Source organism: Chlorocebus sabaeus, chromosome 21, assembly GCF_047675955.1.
Source record: "Chlorocebus sabaeus isolate Y175 chromosome 21, mChlSab1.0.hap1, whole genome shotgun sequence".
NCBI classification, from domain to species: Eukaryota; Metazoa; Chordata; class Mammalia; order Primates; family Cercopithecidae; genus Chlorocebus; species Chlorocebus sabaeus.
In genome coordinates this window covers 31,435,360-31,458,047 of record NC_132924.1, presented here as the reverse complement: position 1 = coordinate 31,458,047, position 22,688 = coordinate 31,435,360, and the positions used below count along the sequence as shown (strand labels likewise).

The 22,688-nt window shown below is 34.5% G+C and overlaps 1 protein-coding gene and 1 pseudogene across 1 annotated transcript in view; both read left to right on the top strand.

The window, feature by feature from the left end:
* Positions 1-15,614, top strand: part of ZNRF2 (zinc and ring finger 2) — an 86,815-nt gene extending 71,201 nt beyond the window's left edge. Inside the window, exons 3-5 of the mRNA XM_007981722.3 lie at positions 5,105-5,210; positions 11,433-11,512; positions 15,096-15,614. Of these exons, the coding sequence (XP_007979913.3) occupies positions 5,105-5,210; positions 11,433-11,490 (164 nt within the window). The 3' untranslated portion in view covers positions 11,491-11,512; positions 15,096-15,614. The remainder of the gene's footprint in view (positions 1-5,104; positions 5,211-11,432; positions 11,513-15,095) is intronic.
* Positions 15,615-20,451: 4,837 nt separating this feature from the next.
* LOC103226279 (26S proteasome regulatory subunit 8-like) lies at positions 20,452-21,876 on the top strand (annotated as a pseudogene).
* The last annotated feature ends 812 nt before the right edge of the window (positions 21,877-22,688 follow it).

Here is a 22,688-nt window from a genome sequence, read left to right as displayed (position 1 = left end):
GGATGCTTGATCTGAAAATAAAGTTGTGATGATTATGAAATTTTCGCATGAAGTTTCCTTGGCTGCCTAACAAATTCAGTGTTATTTGTTGATTTGGTTTGTTTTTTGTTTTTTGTTTTTTGTTTTTTTTAAGAATTTTGGCTGTTTGCTTTCTTTTTTTTTTCATGTTGTCTTGATCTGCAATAACTATATGGATATGTGCTTGGACCTGCTAAGTATTTTAATTTTGCATATTTGGCTGCTTGAATTTTAAGTAATTTCTTTGGACAATGCATATTTTAAGAGCTTGAGAAGCTGTAAGTGAAATATCAAGTAACAGAAGTTTGTAACTAGTTTATAAATGTGTATTCATTACCCATTATATATTTTAAAGTTTCATATTTTACCAAAATTAAATTAAAAATTCAGTTTCTCAGTTTCACAGGCCACATTTCAAGTGCTGTTTTCAGGCCATATGTGGCTAGTGGTTACCATTGTGGACAGCACAGATAAAAAATGTTTTTTCATCACCCTCCGTAGTTCTGTTGTACAGAGCTGTTTTAAATTGTGTAAGCAGTTAATTGTAAGGTCATTTCAGTTATTTTATCCAGAAGATAAAGCGTGTGACCAGTCTTGAGAGTACTTCCTCTAAATATGTAGCTTATTTAAAACTTAGTTGTTTAAAACAGTCCAGTTGCTTTGATATTTGTGTTACTTTAAAGTGAAATTAAGAATTCATGAAGTAGGAAAAATGCCAAGGACTTAGTCTAAATTTGAATCCTGACCCCAGGACTTACTAGTTTAGTAACTTCTGGTAAGTTACTTTACTTCTTTGAGCCTCAGTTTCCTTATGTGTAAAATGAAGGTGACAATAGTTATTACTTCATAGGATTAACATGTGACTTAAATATGTCAAAAGCACGTTAAGTGCATATTTTTAATCCTTTTAAAATATGGAATGAAGCCAAAACATAAATTAATTAGGCAGCGTCATCTGCTTGGAGTTGTTCCCAACCTGGCGGTTATAATAGGTGCCTAAGTTCGTGGTCTTCATGGAGTTATTTGATGACATTGTTTAATTTTGAAACAAGTGGAATACCAAGATGGAGAGCAAAAGAAATAGGAAGATGACTGACTTTGTTTTTGGAGAGGTGCATGAAGTACTATCTGGTAATAACTAACATTTTGTATAGTGTTTTTTATAACTTAAAAATTTTTTTCGTACAATTCTTTAAAATTTCATCTCTAATATTTTGAGTACCTTTAGCAGAAGAATAAAAGGAAACTTGAGGTTGATGAACATTTTTGTTCGTGAGAATGGAAATTCATATTAAGTTTTCAACTTTAAATCTTAGGCTCTAAGCTGTTCTTTGATAGCAATCGCATTTGTGAGGCAGGCATATATTTCAGAATCTCCAGGGATGGGGGTCAGGTACATACAATTTTTTGTTAAATGTTGAAAATGCACCCATTGAAGTGATTCTAGTGCCCACTTCTGGTTAAAAATCATTGCTCTTTTCCAGTCTTTTAACTTTTCTTTTCCTGTAATCAGTACATCTAAATTAATGCATAGATTACATGAATAAGACAAGGCACTAAATTGGTAAGCAATGCGCTTATTTAACATTTACTACTCTAGATGTTGAGGTACTGTAGATGTTAAGATGTCTTATAAAGCAACACGTTTAGTTCCCTATTTACAATCTCGCGTGTCTCCATTGATTGTTGCTTGTGGAGGAGGAATCCAGACTAGCCAACTATTGTAGTTAAATCTGTGAGTGTTCCCTTCTCTGCTGCTTTAATATCACTTTTGGCTAGTTAGTAGTCTACCCCAAGATATTCCGGTTCTGAAGTGTGACTCTTAATCCCTGTGGGTGATATCTTCATGAATGTTTTCAACTGGTTGATCTTTAGATTTTTTATCTTTTCCCAACTGTCTTGAAGATGCTTTAGTATCCTGGGTTTAGTGGTATTTCCAGGTCCTATTTTTAAGTATGAATGTATTACATTACTAACAAGTCTTTCAAAATTGTGAAACCTAGTTACCTATGTGAAGGCAAAAGCTCAAAACTTTCCTTTGAATGAAAGTGTCATTATAGGGGTGAGAGAGGGGACTACTCTAGCAAACCCTCAGGTAGGCAAAAATTAATCACATTCCACAGTGAATTTTCAAAACTGAAAGTGTTTTTAAACCTACAAAGACACATTCTAGTGTAAACAAGACTTTAAAATGTGAAAATTAAGCATTTGCTATTTGAAGCTGGAATCATGAGGTTTTGAAGTCAGAGTGAACTATCTTCTAACTCAGAGTTGCTCATCAAAACTCAGATCAGTGGCTACAATATGTTAACATTAGCATTTAATTTTCTGAGCAGAGATTATTTCACTAGAAGCTATTTTTAGTAGATATTAGGCTGTTTCTACACTGAAATCAGTGTGTTCGGGATGTTTTTGTGTACAGGTATACTTTTCTTGAACAGAAAATACAATTCTGAAGTACAGTTCTGATTATTTTTTATTGCTAGGGTTTAAGGGAGCTTATCTTTTAAATGACTTTAACCCAGCATTCTGAATTACACTAAAAAGATTGTTTAAAATTAGTACCTGCAAAGCATCTGAGGGATAAGTCTCGTCCCTGTCAATTTTAAGCATTGTGTTCTTAAAATATGTATCATTCTGTTAGTTATAGGTAGGCTGGATTTGTCTTTGTTGTACTATAAATTTTCTTATAAATAGGATAAAATTTAGACCTTTTAAAATATTCTCATCTCAGACTTTGAAGAGCTCTGAAAATGAGATACGTCTAAAATCGATGTTGCATCATAGTTTAATGGAAGCTTTTTTTTTTTTTTTTTTTTGGTGGTATATAAAGCTAATGGTGCATATTATGACCATTGATGTTTTAGGTTTGATAAAAAAGTGGTGGTTGACTTTTTAAAATTGGTTGTGAAACTTACTCTCACATAATTCTTTTATAAGAATGGTATATCTTTGTGATGAAAAAATATGTAAGTGGTGAGAATATACCATATTACTTGGAATTATAGACCTTTACCAAGTTTTTTTAGTGTTTCCTTTAGATCCTTTTTCTTTTTGTTCTCACTGCTATCAGTAAGATGCTTTACATTGAACTTGTTCCCTATCTGAATCTCCTATTGAAAGATACCAGAACAGTAAGAGAAAAATGGAGATCAAGAGGATGAGAAAAGGCATGGGGTGCAGGATGGAGTGGGAGTAGTGGGTAGGATCTCTAGGGCCAAGAGAAAAAAAAAAAAACTGGGGAAAGGGAGGGCACTTCAGGGAAGTGGTAATAACATTTTCCATTTATCCAGCTTTGCTTGTCCAGAAATCTTTACCTGCTTAAGTTTCTGATTGTAATACATTAGCCTGTGAGCTGCCCAGTAGTTAGCTGAAATCACTCCTAACGTATTCAGTCCGTTCAGCTGATATAAACCCTTCTTGCTGAGGCCTTTGCTTATTCTGCAGAAGGTGCCCTGTTACCTCCTCCAGCCTTCTGAGTAAATCATCTCCTGGTAACTTCTCTTATGTAGACCAAATAGAGTCTGTGTTCCCTCTTAATGTGCAGTCTCAAATGAATAATTAAAGGGAAGAACCACTTCTTATAGAATGAATTTTTCTGCAAGGTACTATTACAGATAATGTACACAGTCGAATTTGTTGATTGGTTTTTATAGGAAGAATGGGCATATCAAACAAATATATAACTTTAGAAAACGTCCCTGCCTTTCTGTTTCTTTCAGAATTTAGGTAAAGATTGATGCAGTCTTTCCCGTTTAGCATATTTGATTTTTTATTTTGAAAAGCAGTAATTTGTTAATTATAGTATAAATTCATATTGCATGTTCCTGCTTTAGCTTTCCATTCTCTAAACGAAGAACATATACTCTGGAGCAGTTTATCCATGTTCTTCAGTAATGGCATGTTTTGTTCTGCGTTTAAAAAAGAGTAACAAAGTAAATCTGGCTTACATACTCTATTTTAAGCAAACTGCTTTTTAAAATTAAAATTTAGCATTAGAATATAATTTTTAAAAGAAAAATTTGCATTATGAAGAGATTTACCCTTGGAGATTTTTTTTTTTTTTTTTTTTTTTTTGAGACGGAGTCTCGCTCTGTCGCCCAGGCTGGAGTGCAGTGGCTGGATCTCAGCTCACTGCAAGCTCCGCCTCCCGGGTTTACGCCATTCTCCTGCCTCAGCCTCCTGAGTAGCTGGGACTACAGACGCTCGCCACCTCGCCCGGCTATTTTTTTGTATTTTTTACTAGAGACGGGGTTTCACCGGGTTAGCCAGGATGGTCTTGATCTCCTGACCTCGTGATCCGCCCGTCTCGGCCTCCCAAAGCGCTGGGATTACAGGCTTGAGCCACCGCGCCCGGCCACCCTTGGAGATTTTAAGCATACCATAGAGTTTTTTGTTTGTTCGTCTGTTTGTTTGTTCGTTTTTAAATACCCTGCAGATCTTTTGGAAGCCACTCTAATTAATGCCTGGAGTAGGCTTGGCATTGTCATGGAAAAAGATTATGAAGAATTGCTGCATCCAATTCTGAAGTCATCAAATTTCCAAAAGTCTCTTTCAGAATCTACACAAAACTTTTGATATTCCTTTGCATTTTCTTGAGTTAAGCAACTTTTTAAAAGTCCCACATTCGCAGTGATTTCTTGAACTTACCCAATTTTATTATTTTGTAATTTTTAAAATTATAGTATTTTGTTTTCGTGTCTTTTTCACCACATTACACTGTACAATTCTTTGAACTATCTTGATCACATTAAAGGAAAAGAAATTCACGGTACAAATAACTAGCTTATTGATAAACTTATAGAGCAAAATCTGCACAACTTGGGTGATTCTGTACTGTTTTTGCTTACTGAAATGCTTCAGTAAAATAGAAATGAAAACGCGAGACACTGGGAGTAAAGATGAACATTATTCAGTCATTTATGAATAGTATTTCAGATACACGTGCTGAGTTTTATGTATTTCTGATGAAAAGGTATGCCAAGTAAGGTAGAATCACAACTTTTTATTTATTAGCATTCACATAATTCTTTTTTCAATTTGATGGATAATTTTATTGCCCTGAATTCATTTTATCTTTCTTCAGAGGATGTACTGAGTAAAGATGCTGGGGAATGTGCAATATGCCTTGAAGAATTGCAGCAGGGAGATACTATAGCACGACTGCCTTGTCTATGCATATATCATAAAGGGTAAGTTCACCAAGTTGGTATTAGAGTAAAAGATTATTCTCACAGTTTCTGACATTATAATTAGGGCTGAAAAGGAATCTTCATTGAAACCACCCCCTCCCTGTCTCACACACACTTCTTAAAACTTAATGATCTTTTTTCTCTACTTGAACTAAGACTTGAACCCACATCTGTTTGTATCCAAAAGGCTACTATTTTTAAAGCATGTGCTATGACCCAGCTGTTGTCCATAGCTTCTTAAATAGATTATCTCATGTAAGCCTTGTAACCATTGCATTTTACAATTGAGGAAATAAGCTAAGGGGCAGTATGGAATTTCCTCAAGGTTACAAGGCTAGTAAATGGCAGAGCTGAGATTCCAGTAGATTTGGAATCTGCTTGACTCCAAAACCTGTCTGCTTTCTCATATGGTCTTCTTGCTTTTAGAGTGATACAGAAAAAATTGGGGGTTAAAAAAAAGTTTAAGGTAACCACAAAAAGAAAACTATAACTTTCAACCTGATGAAAATACGGTACTTAATACTTAAAGATAGGGTGGGGGAAAACTTAGAGAAAACAGAGTAAATAAAACAAAATATGGAGACAAAAATATATCCAAAGATATCAGTTATAATAAATATACATAGAACAAACCCACTAGCTGAAAAACAGATTGAAAGGTTGGGATAGGTAGTTGAAAGTAAAAGGATAGAAAACTATATCCAGGCAAATATTAACTAAAAGAAAATCTGCAAAGCTAAACTAGTAGTATTAGACAAAGCAAACTTTACAGCAAAAAGCATTATTAGGGGTAGAATTCCTATAGAATGACAAAAAGTATATGACATTCTATTTTTATGTATCTAATAACAACTCAAAATATTTATAAAACCCTCAGACAAAACTGACAAATTTAGCATCAGAATGGGACATTTCAATATACCTTTCATTGAGTCAAGCCACGTACACAAAAAATGAATCAAGACCTAGAAAAATAGAGCAATGCAGTTACAAGTTTGATCTAATTAATGTGTATACATATTTGTATCTGTGCCCATCAATTAAGTAGAGAATACATATTTTTCAACCACACATGAAGTATTATAGACATTGATCATGTCCTAGACCATAAAGTAAATCGCAGCAAAGTACAAAGAATTGGTGCCATATAGGATGCTGTACACTGACTACTATTAGATGTCACTAATAAAAAGGTAAATAATCCTCATAAATACTTTTGAGTAACTTGTGGATCAAAGAAAAAATCATCATGGAATGCAGGAAATACTCAGAACTGAATTACAGTGGTATTTTTGACAAGTACCTAGAGTGATCCTCAGAAGGTTCGTGTTACAGTAGAAAGAAAGGCTGAAAATCAAAGAAGCCAAGTTTCTTACTTAAGAAATTAGAAAAGTAACAGCGGAATAAACACAAAGAAAATAGAAGAAAATAATGAATGTCAGAGAAGAAAATAAATTTTAAAATGACATACTAGAGACCCGCAAACCACCAGTTGGTTCAGAACAGGATTGCCTCTAGAGGGAAAAAATGAGGAATGTGAATTCAGACGCAGTAGAAATTAAAAATAATGAGAAAAAACAGGCCTGTAGAGACAATGCAACGATGAATTCTACCAGATATCCAGAGAACACCATGCTAACAACCTTAGATTCTTCAAAAAAGTAGAAAAAGATGGAAGGTTCTCCCATTTATTTTATGAGAAAAGTATAAACTTGATACCAAACTCAGATGACAGTACAGGAAAGAAAATTAGGAAGCACTCTCATTTATGAACATATATATAAAAGTCCAAAAACATATCAACAAACCCAACTCAACAATAACTATCTAACAATATATATCTAAAATAATGCCTCATGACCAAGTTGCATTTATGCTAGGAATGCAAAGATACTGTAAGATAGAAAATGTGTAGATGTAATTTACTACATTAACAAATTAAAGAAACATTAACTTAATAAATGTGAGAAAGCTTTCAGTAAAATTCTATCCTTGCATATTAATGATTTAAAAATAAAAGCTAACAATAAATACTGGATAAATTATTAAAATTCATGAGAGTTCAACAGGGTTGCCGGATATGAGATCAACCTATGGAAATAAGTTGCATTCATATTGCAACAAGAAAAAAGGAAATATATCTTAAACTGTAACATTAATGTCAACAGAGACTAAAAGGACTATAAGGCATATTAGGATTAAATTTTATAAAAGATATGTAAGACTTTAGATAACATTTGAAAACTTTATTGAAAGATATAGGCAATCTGAAATAAATCTGGACATATACCATACTGTAGATAGGAAGACTCAGTGTCATAATGATGTCATTTTACCTCAGATTGATCTATATAGTTAATACTACCTAAGTCAAATCTCAACTGGTTAGTTCATGTAATTTGACAAGTCGCTGCCAAAACTACATGGGGACCAACGAGTGAAGGGCCAAGAACAGTTAAGACACTCATGAAGAAGAACACCATGTTGGTGGAATTTGTCCTGTACAGATTTATTATAAGACCATATTGATTAAGACAGTATGGAAATGGCACAGGTGAGCCAGTGGAACGGAATGGAGTCCATAAACACTTGTGCCTATCTGGAGAGAAAGCATAGCATGGGAGTTAAGAGCATGGACTTTGAAGTCAAGACACTCAGTATTTGAATCCCAGCTCCTCCACTAATTCTCTGTGTGATTTTGGTCAAGTTAGTTTTTTTCTCTCTCAATTCATAAGATGAGGACAATAGAAACAACTTCATAGACTGTAAGGGTATAAACGAGTGCTGACACATACATAATAGATGCTATATAAGTGTTGAATAAATGAAAAAAATTGATTTGCCAGAGATGGAATTACAGTATAGGAGAGAAAGAATGAACTATTCAATATATGGTGCTGGGATCAGTTGGTTATTGATATGGAAAAACAGTTGAGTCCTTATCTTGCATTTGAAATAAAAGTCGATTCTAGGTTGATTAAACACCTGCCTCTGAGAACCAAAATCTAAAGTGGTGAGGAAAGAAAATAGTGGAAATGTTTTTGACCTCTTGGTAGGGAATTATTTTTTTGTCTGGGATACACTTCTCCCCAAGAAATAATTTCAAAATTAATAAATTTGGCTCTATTAAAATTTAAAACTTATTTGTATCATGATACAGCAAGAAAGTAAAAAACTAGACTTTATACTAGGATTGTTTTTCAACACACATAATAGAAGAGGTTTGGTATTGGAAATAATATTCTCCCTCTATGACTTTCTGTAATGCAGTGAACTCATTGCAATTGGTAAATGAGAGAGTGAAGACAATATAATCAGGATCTTACTGGTTCTACCTAAGATTTTCCAGCACATTAATGTTCTGCTTCATCAGATAACAGCAGAGGAAAGCATCTGTGCTAACAGTGAGCTATGTAAGAATACAGTATACTCATCTCCCCGTGTCCTTACTCTTAGTTTAGTTAGACCATGGGCTTTGTTGTGGAGTCCTTATTTCACAGTTCTCACAATTTGTGCATTAGCTTTTTTCTTTGTAACTCAGCAGTCTCAATCCTACCTCTTTCTGTAAAGCTAACTTCACCATTAAAAAAAAAACATATTTACAGTAGTGTTCTATTTATTAGGAATGAGCATGTCTTTGTTCTGGTGATAAAATTGTGTTATTTGAGTAGTCTGCCTTTAACCTGACTTTTCCCCCAAGCCCTGTTACTTTTAGCTTACAGTTTTGTGGAAAGCAGTGTTTGTCAAAAACCTGTATGTTATAACTGAAATACCTGGATATTAGTTTCCTAGAAAACTATCAGTCAGTTCAGAAAAAAGGACCCTCAATTGGCCAATAAATAATACAAATAGGCATATTTTGTAGATAACTCTGTAATAGCTGTGTGGAGTACATATTCTACAACTCAGTAATTCCACCTCTGCATGTATGCCCTAGAGAAACTCTTGATCTTTTGCTATAAGACAGTGCTACTATTCAAAGTGCAAGTCCAGAAGGCAATAAGGAGTTTCTGCCAGTTAAGTCAACACTATGCTTCTTTCATTGAGAAAGCCTTGCTGTGATTTTAAGTGATTTGAAACAGTGTGCTTAATGAGGAAATTAACTTGTATTTGGGCACAAACTCCTTATCTCAAAGAATATTCATAGCATCATTGAAAATATCCACCAGTAAAAGAATGTATATGTAAATTGTGTATATTTATATAATGGAATGCTGTGCACAATGAAAATGTAAAAACAGGCCATGTGCGGTGGCTCATGCCTAGAATCCCAACACTTTGGGAGGCTGAGGTTGGTGGATCACCTGAGGTCAGGAGTTCAAGGCTAGCCTGACCAACATGGGGAACCCTTGTCTCTACTGGAAAAAAAAAAAAAAATTAGCTGGGTGTGTGGCAGGTGGTGCCTGTAATCCCAGCTATTAGGGAGGCTGAGGCAGGAGAATTGCTTGAACCTGGGAGGCAGAGTTTGCAGTGATCCGAGATGTTGCCACTGCACTCCAGCCTGGGCGACAGAGCAAGATTGTCTCAAAAAACAAAAAGTGAAAATATGAAAACAAGAGACTTACTAACAATTGCAAATCTCAAATTGAGCAAAAAAAGCAAGTTACAAAAAGCATAATGCTGTTTTATGATAGCATTTATATAAAATTTTAAACATGGAAACAGTACTGTATGTTGTTTTAGAATATACGCATATATAGTTATATAGAGTAATAAGATGCCTAGGAATGAAAAGTACCAAATTGAGGATAGTGCTTTCCTGCTGGGTCTGAGAGAAGGTAATATAATCATGTAAATAACAAATAAATATAGCTTAGAATGGAACATAAGTAGATTGATAGACATTTATGTGAAGAGGACCTGGAGTTTTAAATGATTACTTTCTCATGATGAGCCAGAATTACCTGGTTGTAAAATAAGGAGTACTCATGTTAGATTGCAAATAGATACTATTCAGATATATTATGAATTAACACATCTGGAGTATGTTGTTTGATTCTCAGAATTTCATTTTAAGAGATTTTCTGGTAGACACAATGGAACTTCCAGGGCCAAGTGGTAGAGAGCAGGCTGAAAACAACGTCTTAAGCCAAACTGGTATATATTTAGAGAACAAAAGTTTTAATGGCAACTGAAATTCAGATATTTGAAAGAACCTGTTGATGTGGTACTCTACCTTTTTTCTTTTTAATTTCATCTATCACTTTTCCTACCAAACCAACCTCTCTGGACATGAGGATGATAAATGTTAATTTTGCCCTTCAGTAGATTAACCAAGCCTTGTTGCTTTGCGGCATATCCAAATTTGAAATATGTGTCACCAGTGAAAATGTTGAACAGGTTGAATGCTGCTTGGATAACTTGCTAGCTGTTAGGAAAGTAATAGCTAGTTACTAGACTTTGATTTTGTCATCTGTCATGGTACTGTGAAATAGAACTTTCTACCATAATGGAAATGTTCTATATCTATGCTGTCCCCTAGAGTAGTCATGAGCCATGTTGCTGTTGAGCGCTTGAAATGTGGCTAGTGTGACTGAGGAACTGGATTTTTAAATTTTATTTAAATAAATCTTAAATAACCAGTATGTGGCTCTTGTCTACTCTGTTGGACAGTGCAGATCTACAATGACGATGATCATATGCACCCTAATATTTAGCTTCTAATAAAATCAGATCATGAAATACTTCATAAATGCAAATGATTTATGGTATATTTATTTGTGTGTGTATATGTATTACATGGTGAGCTAGAATTTAAATATTCAATAATCGCATATAAATATAGCTTTAAAAATGATGAAATATTGGCAAGGATTACAATTTAAAAGCTGTTTTTTATTACATTTATTAGGTGACATGAACAGCTTGATAATGTGCATAAATGAATAACTGTTTTGAAAAGAGAAATTATCCGAATTTGTCATTCAGTTTTGAATATTAGTAAAGTGCTAGTTCTTCAGATTATCTTTTGGAAGTAGTTCCATTTGAACTTTAAAGGACTTTATAGCATATTTTTGCAAAGTTTTTTTTCTTAATTGCTTAGAATCAAAATATAATAAACATTCTTATCTGTTACTTATGTATGCCAAATATAATTTAAAATGCTGATTTTTTTCTGCAAAAAATATATTAAAGTCAAGAAGTAAGTATTTTTACTGTGACTGTCATGATATACATAATTAGTATAAGTATCTCAATTTTTCTGGTTTTGTTCCTTTCTAGCTGCATAGATGAATGGTTTGAAGTAAATAGATCTTGCCCTGAGCACCCTTCAGATTAAGCATCAGCTTCCTGTTTTATAGGTAATTTTTTTGTAATTACTTTTTGAAGCATTAGCCCAAATTATACATTCTAAACTGTAATTTTAATTTATTCATTTACTCATTGAGGTGCATAAGTGTGTGTGTGTATATTTGAGACACTTAGGCTACTGCATAGAAAACTTACATTAAAAATATTACATAATTCTAATTGTTGGCTGGGTATGCTGGCTTATGCCTGTAATCCCAGCACTTTGGGAGGACTCAGGCAGGTGGATCACTTGAGGCCAAAAGTTCAAGACGAGTCTGGCCAGTGTGGTGAAATTCCGTCTCTACTAAAAATACAAAAATTAGCCAGGCATGGTGGTGCACGCCTGTAATCCGAGCTACTCGGGAGGCTGAGGTAAAGAATCACTTGAGGCCGGGCGTGGTGGGTCACGCCTGTAATCCCAACACTTTGGGAGGCCGAGGTGGGCAGATCATGAGGTCAGGAGATCGAGACCATCCTGGCTAACACAGTGAAACCCCATCTCTACTAAAAATACAAAAAAATTAGCCAATCCTGGTGGCAGGTGCCTGTAGTCCCAGCTGCTCAGGAGGCTGAGACAGGAGAATGGCGTGAACGTGGGAGGTGGAGCTGGCAGTGAGCCGAGATTGCGCCACTGCACGCTAGCCTGGGCGACAGAGCGAGACTCTGTCTCAAAAAAAAAAAAAAGGAGTCACTTGAACCCAGGAAGTGGAGGTTGCAGTGAGCCGAGATCATGCCACTGTACTTCAACCTGAGCGACAGACCGAGACTCCCTCAAAAACAACCAAACCAAAAAATAATAGTTCTAATCATTTAGTATTATGTGCCAGATGTTGTTGTAAGCATTTTACATCTATTAGTAACTCATCTAATTGTTACAGTAACCCTTTTGAGCTCAGTACCATTACTATTCCTATTACACAGATGAAGAAGTTAAGTATAGAGAGGTTAAGAAACTTGACTTTTCAAGGTCAGATAACTAGTTTGTTGTTGGGGATGAAATTTGAACCCAGGCATTCTGGTTCCAAAGACTGCTCTTAGCAATTTCACTCTTTTTAGGTAGGAACATTTTCTTCCAAAAGTCGCATCATAAATTTATTCATTCAATTTAATCATCATTCACTTTTATATTTTTAACATGTAATAAAGTGCCTGTCTATATAGTAGGCAAAAAATAAAGCTGCATTTTACAACCGAAAAAAAACTAGTTTTGTTCTATTGATTTAAGTTTTTTGTGATTCTGCATTATCTGAAAATGTTTAGTGAATTGAATGCTGACCTCAATTGGGTATTTTCATAGGCCTTTTTTTTTTTCACATTTCATAAGTACATCAAATTAACATCATTTAGCTTTGAAAAAATAAAGGTTAATTGCTATCTTCAAATATATGAAAAGCTTTTATGAAAAGACTTGCAGAGACGATATAAAGCATTGGATTGTTATATCAAGGCAGAGCATTTTAGCTAATCCTAGAATTAGCTAAATTTCATGAGTTAGAGTCTCTTTGTTCAGGGACTCAAGACAGTAACAGCAGACTTTTCTGGGAGGCTGAGACTGATGGCAAGGAACTAGACCAGATGACATCCTGAGGTCTAGTCCTGTGCTGGTCCCCCCATTTCCTTTTATTTCAATAACTTCTCTTAAATTTGAGAATAAAAATGTTGAGGTAATAAACACAGTCAAGGAATTCTGTTGCTGTATTGGTGGAAGATGATTTAAGAGTAGCAGATTAGAATATTGACAGAGAAGATTTGGGATAATAGCAGCAATAGCACCTGAAATGAGAACTGCAGTTGAGTCTCATAAGACTACGCATGTGCATGTGAAATGTGAAAGCCTTGGTAAACTGTAGAGTACTAAAAGATGGTCAGATTTTAACCTTTCCTGTGAACTTACTCAGAATATGGCTTGACACATTTAAAATATGAATTGAGGCTGAGCACTGTGGCTCACAGTGTAATCCCAGGTTTGGGCAGCTGAGGCCAGAGGATTGCTTCAGATAAGGAGTTTGAAGCTGCAGTGCGCTATGAACACACCAGTGCACTCCTGCCTGGGTGACCGAGCAAGTCCCTGTCTAAATAGATAAGTAAATAAAATGTGAATGGAAGTAAGAATACTGGGTAAGAGAAGTATAGTGGTGGAGTGGTATTTTGAATATATGTGCACATATGTTTTTATTTCACCATAGAAAAGGTTTGGAATGCCTTCATTGTCACCTTACGTTTGAGACAAAACGAAACTGTGGCTAAAATTATAGAAGCATTGTAAGGGAAGTACTGAAAACTGTTGCTAACAGAATGAAATTTTTGTCTTAGTATTTTACATGTCAAAGTAATACATCTAAATCCTTCATCTATAGGTAAAATTTGTCTTTTTATTCTTTCTTAGTGCATTTTGGGCTGCTGTAACAAAATACCTTAGTTGAGTAGTTTATACATGATAGAAATATAGTGCTTACAGTTCTTGAAGCTGGAAAGTCTAAGATCAAGGTTCCAGCCAGTAGATTTGGTATCTGATGAGGGCTCATGCCTCATTTATGGCACCTTATGTGTGTCCTCATGTGGTGGGACAACAGACTCCCTCAAGCTTCTGTAATGATACTGCATTTATGTGGTCAGAGCCCTCATCACCTAATCATGTCCCAAAGGTCCCACCTCTTAATACTATAGCACTGCAGATTAGGTGTCAACATAGGAATTTTGGGAGTACACAAATATTTAGACCATAGAGCTGATAAGCTGTTTTTTTGTGAGGTGGAATTATGTCGTATACAATTTTTTTCTTTCATCGGCTGAATTTTTCCTTTAGTGTCACAGTGAGCTTATGGGATATGTGGAGCATACATCTCATCTCATAGCTGAAATGCATATGTCTGTTGGTCTTCAACAACATTTCCATTTTCTTATGTTACATATGAGTGTTATATTTGCTTATTTGTTTGCTTTCATATATAGAACCTGAATTTGAAACTAGCCTACCACATGCTCTGTTCATCAGGTGTCTACAGAAATCTGAATCAATGGAGTCTGCTTCTGTGGGTCTTGAAGAGTCATTTTTAAGAATTTATAGACATGGAATATCTTGACTCTTGTACATTTTTGCTTCTGTCCTGACCTTATTTATCAAGTGATACATTTTTGTATGCATTTTAATAGTCCTAGATTAAAGGTATATGGGTTTGAGGAGGATTCAGTGTTGTTAAAACATTTTGTAAGGCACTCTGTAGCCATAAAGCTCAACGTTTTCGATATCCTTCAGCATAAGAATTTAACAATCAACCCAAAATAGAGAGACATGAATATTTGTGGTGTTAATTAGTTAGAAAATTGCTGTACTTTTTTTGGGGTTTTTAGTTACTTAGGAGAAATATTTTAAAACTCTGTGTGTGTGCATTCTTTACTTGGGTGTAGTCCTTATTGTGAAAGGGGGATGACTTCGTTATGTATTTTTTGTGACTAAACTTTAATTGGTCCTTCTGTGTCTTAATCTGTTCTTCTCCAGATCACTGGCTTTATGAGTTTTCAGAACAGTAAGTAACGGTATGAAAACTTACAGTAACTAAAGCAGTGTTCATGGAGAAATCTATTTTTACACAGGTTTTCTCGTCTTTACAAGATGCTTGAAAAACCAAGAGGATATGAAGATCTGTCTCTGGAGAAACAAAAATGCAGGCATACTCAGCCAGAAATCTGAGTTTTGTGAGACTTGGTAATACAGAGATGGACAATCATACTGGGGTAAAAACCCTGCTGAAGAGAGGACAGTGACCACAGAACTCAGTGTACCAAACATGCATACAAAGGACACACAGGGATTTTGAAAATGCTGCATATCCCTTAATAGTCATCTACATAGGTAATACTGATAAACATTTTGTATTCAGATGCCAAAGTTAACTGATTTCAAAGTTGATTTACTTTTTATTAAGTTCTCCAGAGCTGCACAACTAGTTATATTTTTATTTGTTTTATTTTTCAGTTTGGGGTCTCTTTGTTTTCCCCAACATAATGTTTCTGCATTCATCTGTTCTTAAATTGAAAAACATATAATTTACTTCTTATAAATTAAAGTGTTAAATGTGAAACCAAGAAATGTAATCAAGCAGTAAAAACATTCTCTGAATGTAGACCATGATCTCAAGTTCTTCCATTTTTTCCCCCAAGAGTGGAAAATAGACTTCTACATAGGAAAGCTAAAATATGTTAATATTTTTAAATTAAAGGTTTAATATCAGAATGCAGTCCAAAGAGCAAATCACATTACATAATTACATTTTAATTAAATATAGAATATTCTACTGAATTGCAATTTATTAAATATTCTTATCCTCTTAAAACTGCTCAGCAGTTAATCAGCAGTGAATCATCTTGCAGCTATGCAACTTAAAAAAAATACAGATTACCAATTTTAAGTGCTGCCAGCTAAAATAACTGTTTTAACGGGTATCTTTTGTTTGTTCTTTTCATGTAATTATTTTATTGTGCTTTGCATCTCCAGGCAGTTCTCTCAAATTTGGGTAAAATGTTCAGCAGGCTGTAAACTTAAGAAAAGGGTAAAATAAAATTTTCTGGAGTGAAACTTGGAATAATTTGAGGGAGATTTTATATACCTTAAAAATTGTAATTTAATTGGGATGCCAGATTTATAATAATTTGCATCTTTAATTTTCCAGATAATCTGGAGGTTAGCATTTGATAAATGATTTTTTTAAAGTAGATATGAAGATTTTGTTAATTTATAATTTATTCATGTGTTATTACTGTAATTGAAAATGTTATAGACACTTTTAAATTCAGTTTGTATAGAAAGAAATGTGTTAAACAAAATTATGTTAATAAATATTCCCACATAATACATCTGAATGGTTAAAAATACTGAAAGAGTTGTCAGGGCTACAATAGTGAATGTCTTTTTTTTTTTTAATATCAAAAATATCAGTAAGTAGGTTTTGTGTTTTCAACATAGGGAAAATGTTATCAGTGACTAGGTGGTGCACTTTACTTGGTATAATTGAAAGTTGCACAGTAAGTACTGTTTCCTTGTTTTAATCTTTCTTTACTCCTAATGTATTTAAGAATTTGCTGTTTTATTTAACGCTGCTACTCTTAATCTCTAAATTTTTTCCCCTACTTTCTGGCTTCTGTTTCACATTTTTAAAAGGGCAAGTACAGGAGCAACTGCTGCTACCCAGAAAAATTTGTGTATTATAAATAATTAAGAGTTTTTAATTGCTTTCTGTATGATTCCAGATCAGATAACATTTTCCCTGAAGTTATGCTGTGAAATGCCTTTTGTTATGCTGCAATTGCTAAAGGAATCCAAAACCTCCATTTTGACAGCTGAAGGCACAGTTTAATAGGTGCTTTTTAACTAGTTATGGAAAATATTTGTCCCTTAACGAAACAATTCTTTTTCTGATTTTTTTCTGTTACCATGAAGTCTTAATTTGAATTCATTTTATTTCATGTTTTCGATTTTGTAAGCTTTCATACCCTCCTGCCCAGCCTCCTCAAGTAAAACCTCTTAGAATGTGAATAATTGATTCATTTTCTATTACTGGTTTACTGTTGTGATGAGAATTGTTTTGTTGTCTTCCAGTCTTAAAGGAAGAGATTTATTACAGCTGTGAGGATTAACTATATTCTCCTGGAAGTTGATTTTGTGATAGGTTAATGCAAAAGTCATTGCAAAAACTGCCATTACTTTAGCACCAATTTAATAGTTCCGTTGTTTACTTTCTAACCTATATTGGCTTAAATTCACTTTTTAGCCCCTCTTTGTCATAAGGTTCTGTGCTGCATTTGCTACAATAGAAGCTCCTATGGTTTTAAAGAAAGTTCAGTGTTTGTCAGTGTCAAGTGCTACTCGATTATTATATTTGTCTGGAACAGTATTTACTTAAATCTGTTTATAGCAATCCCTTTTTTGACAAAATTTACAAAGTTGACATTTTTACTTTAAATTCAGTCTCTGTCAGTGACTTCCTAAAAAGAACAACTTAGAAATTGAGGGAAAAAAATGTTTTTAAAGCCCAAATGTTCCAGTTTTTATTCAAAGTCAAAGTCGTTATTCTGGAAAATACAAGTAATATTCTATATAATGTCACTTAAAATATTTGTAAATTTATTATGCAAACACTGAATAGTATAAGTAAGATATAAAATCACAATAGATATTTAAATACTAAGCTGAAACTACTGACAACTAATTATTATGAGGGATACAATAAAGATTGAAAGCCTAGGTTATCAAGTTGGTTTTAGCTTTCTAGAATCTTTGTAAATACTCATGTTCAAATAAGATCACACATGCATATGTAGAAAGCAATATGTTCTGAAAGTTCACTTTAGTGCCACTGTTTGTCCATAATGGATTTATTGCCAATTTTGAATCCTCACCTTACTTTGATCTGGCCTTTTTTTTTTTTTTTTTTTCCCCCTTACCAGAATGTTTAGGAGAAAGTAAAATTATTCTGTTTTACTTTGGCTTTTTGCCAGAGATACAGACTAAGCATAGTCTTAATATGTGTTTTTCAGATCTGGTTACAAGACGGATTATAGATTGTGTTTTAAGAGCAATGTTGTAATTGAAATATAAATAACGGCATAACTTTTTTCGTGTTAGCAAAAGCAACATTAAAAAGGTTATGTTACATAATATGTAGGTTTTGGTTTCTTAGTGCAACTCTTATATTTCTTTTAAATGTTACGTAGTTATTTCAGTTTTCACTCTAGCTACTTTACTAAAATGTAGCCCCCAAATAGCCTCAGCATATCTGCCATATGTATTTCAAAGAATACAGTCTGAATGAGTTAATGAAAATGGCAGGTTCCTTTTCAAAGTTTGTTTGACTCACAGCCATATTGCTAAGTTTGGGTATAGTGAAGTTAAAAACAGTCACTTAAATTAGTATCTTATAGCAAGATATACTGACATTGTTTTAAATGAAAAAGACTGTAAATTCATTGTAAATATTACCTAACATAAGAGTGGAAGAGGGGAATTTTTAAAAAAATAAGCTATATTTGAACAAAGCATGAAACTCTTGTTTTAAAATTTAAGAATAATTGAATTTACCATCTAATTGACATCTGTACTGTGCATTGATAGTAATATCCAAATCATCTTATTCTTTCACTGAGGAAGTTCTCATATAAATCAAATTGCTGAGAACTATATAAAACTACATAGAGGTAAATGGTGCTTCTTAAATATGAGTATAGTTTGTTACTTGCTGGAAGTCTTCTAGTTCATTTGGACCATTTTCTAACAATTTTGATTGATCCTGAGGTGAGCTCAGTATCTATTGGCAATGAGTGGTTAAATGTGAAATGCCCTTGTTCAGTGTCCCTTGTTCTTGTACAGGTATTTTCTTAGTTTAAAAAAAAAAAAAAAATTCTAGCATGCGAACATTTGTCTTTGGCCTATTCCCTTTTTTCTGAAGTGTGTAACTTCTGATTTTTTCTTTGCTGTGTTGTGAATAACAGTAGTTAAATTCTCTGTTTTACTATCTACTTTTCTTTTCTCCCCAGATCTTTTCATTCTAAAACTAAATTGCTTGGTTTTCTTTAGAGGAAATTGCTACGTGGTGTACTCATAGTGATTCATATTCAAGAATAGCTGATAAACCTTTCTAGGTAATAACTTACCCAAACAACACATTGAGTATCATATTTTATGAATGCCTTGCTTAAGCTAGGAAACTGAATATTCTTTTTAAATCATAGAATTCCTGTATTAAATGTGAAGCACACAGTCTCCAAAGTCACCTGATTCTCTGTGGAAAATGAAAGGCACTGAAGGAAACCAGATATGTTAATAGTTAGTTTTAGTTGAAAATGCAACATTACTGTACTTAGAGCGGGGGTTGGTTTATTTTTAGATATTTAAGCTATCATTAATTTTAGACCAATGGCTAATAATAAGAGCGATTTTTGGTTGCTCATTTATGGAGAGACAAAGAATAGCACGGCATAAACTTACATCACAGAAATAAATGAAAAAATTTAAGTGATAAAATTGTGTTTTCTATGAACCAGCATTGTATATGAACCAACATTGTGTTTCTTAGCTCTGACCTGAACAGTGAGGTACCTGTCAGGACCCCTAGACTTGGCACTAGAAATGACAGAGTTCTCCTGTTACTAAATTCTCATGCCTTCCTTTTCTGACATAGTAGGTTGAAATTGGTAGGCACTAATGATTTATGTTTGATAAAGTTCTGCTTGTATCCTGTTACTGGTAATTCTGGTACCAAAATCTCAAAAGGTTTGATTATTAGTAGCATTTTAAGTACCTGTGTTCATATAATACAGTTAGCAGACCCTTATAGAGGTCAAAAGAGATTTTGGAATTTGGTGATATTGGTCTTTATAACACTAGCCTATTACATTTTCTTTCTTTATAATAACTGTTTATGTGAGTTTCATTGAAAATCATGGCTCTGTTGCTTTATTCATGGTTTCCATAACTCTTTCTGTAACACCTTAATTTTCTCTCTTAGGTATTTTCCTGTTAAATAAGATATCAAAAGCATCAATCACAAGACAGAGAAAATGTATTAGGAACAACTTGTATTAGTATATTCTAAACTGAAATGAAAAAGCTCATTATTCCTATTTTAATAAATAAAACTCCCAAATGATCTTGCTAAATTATCCCATTATTTAGAAATAGAAAATAAGAGTGCTTTCATGGAAATTTGTCATATTCTCCCTTCTATCTAGAAGTTGACAATAAATTGCAGTAAAACTAAGAAATAGCTAAATGCTGAAAAATTCCATGAATTAATGTTATGGCTTCTTTATTTTTGTATATCTGTTCCCACAAATTGAATTTAAAATTATTAATGAAAATTCTATAATAAGTAATAATGCATGTATTAGTACTGAGCAAAGAAGTCTTTCTTTGTTACATTAACCATTAGTAAAAGATGTACTTTGACATTTCTGATGTAAAACCTATATGTAAATGTTGTAATTGAAATATGATTGGACAGCTGTCAAGTTTTGGGGAGGGAAGCAGATGCCGGCGTTCTCTGCTGAAAAGACAAGATGGCACTTGACAGACCACAGCAGATGGAGCCGGAAGAGGAAAAGGCAGGCAGTGGACTCTGCCAGTATTATCTGTTCAAGATTGAAGAACTCCAGGGTCAACTGCAATATAAATTGGATGGGGGAAAGCCACAAGGAACAGTTCTGAACTCCAGGTGCATATGCAGCTGATTTTGAATGATAAGACCCTAAACCTTTGGAGGCAGCAGGTGCACAGGAATGAACTAAATACTAAAGTGTGCCAATTTCAGGAGGAGTTACAGCTGCTGCAGGAACAGGATTCCTATGTCGGGGAAGTAGTCCAGGCCATGGATAAGAAGAAAGTGTTGGTCAAGGTGCATCCCAAGAACAAGTTTGTCGTAGATGTGGACAAAAATATCAGCATCAGTGACGTGATACCCAGTTCCCTGGTGGTTCTAAGAAATGACAGCTACACTTTGTACAAGATCCTACCCAACAAGGTGGACTCATTGGTGTCACTGATGATGGTGAAGAAAGCACCAGATTCGACTTATAAATTGATTGGTAGACTGGATAGGCAGATCAAGGAGATCAAAGAAGTGATCGACCTGCCTGCTAAGCATCCCCAGCTCTTCAAAGTACTGGGCATTGCACAGCCCAAGGGAGTGCTGCTTGGAAGACACTGTTGGCCTGGGCTCTGGCTTATCATAGGGACTGTACTTTTATTCATATCTCTGGCTCTGAATTGGTACAGAAATTAATTGGGGAGTTTCTGTGATGGCAGAGAAAATCCTCATCTGTTATCTTCACGGATGAAATCGACTCGATTGACACCTCATAGCTGGAGGGGGTTGCTGGAGGGACCAGTGAAGTGCAGCAGATAATGCTTCGAGGATGGCTTTGAGGCTACCAAGAGTATCACGGTTTACCACGGCTACTAATACGATTGATATCCTGTACTCGGCACTGCTTTGCCCAGGGCACATTGACAGAAAAATTGAGTTCCCACCCCACAATGAGGAGGCCTGACTGGACACTTTCAACTCTTTCAAGATTCATTCTCAGAAATCAACCTGACCCAGGGGATCAACCTGAGAAAAATTGCTGAGCTTATGTCAGGAGCATTGGGCTGGAGTGAAGGGCATGTGCACAGAAACCGGCCTGTATGCTTTGAGTTAACAGTGGAGTCCATGTCACTCAGAAGGACTTTGAGATAGTACAAAGTCCTGTCTCATGCCAAAGGACAGTGAGGAAAAACATGTCCATCAAGAAACTATGGAATTGAGTGGACATCTTTTGTGTGTATCCCTACAATAAAACTCAGTGGAACAAGAAAAAAAAAAAAAGTTTTGGGGAGGGATGATCTGCTAGTGTATAATCAATAACTTTTAAAATTTAGCTTGTATTTAGTAACATTTCATTATGTTTTGATAAAAAGAGTAAAAAATCTTTTGAAGCACAATTTTCATGATGTAAAAGATACTGAGTTTCCTAGTGTAAGAACATGAGTTCTGGAAACAGTCTTAGGGACACTGGGCAAGGTAGAGCACACCTCCCCCCTCACCGCCAACCAACTTTGTTTGTAAAAAGAGCTAATACTGCCTACATCAGGGTTGGTGTGAGGATTAATTAGAAAAGTACATGTATGTAAGCACCAGACACATAGTAAGCACTTAATGTTAGTGGCTAATATAAACAAACATATTTGTGCCCACTTATGAATAATTTTAGTATTCTCTCCAGTCATGAGGTGTAGTAGTAATATCTAAGACCTTAACTGAAGTGTTTAAAGAAACCTAGGTGTAATAGAGAACATCATGGGTGCTAATTTCCACTCTCACTAAAACCCAGTGATTTTACTGTATCAGCTACTATAAAGCACTACTTGATTCTGTAGATTATACAGACCAAGAATGTAGAAATGAGATAGCCGATCTCTAGGAACTGAATTTTTAGTGGGTAAAGCAAGCAAGCATGTAATAGAGAACAATAAAAGCTCTGATAGACATATGTACAAGGTGTTGTAGAGGTACAAAAGAAAATTAGACTAGACAAGAGAGTGATTAAACTTAAGTACTTAAGAACAAATCGATCATAGTTCTAGGGGATGTGGAACATGCAAAGTGGAAAGTTTGGGAAGAGTATTCCAAAGACAAAAAACTTAGCTGTACAAAC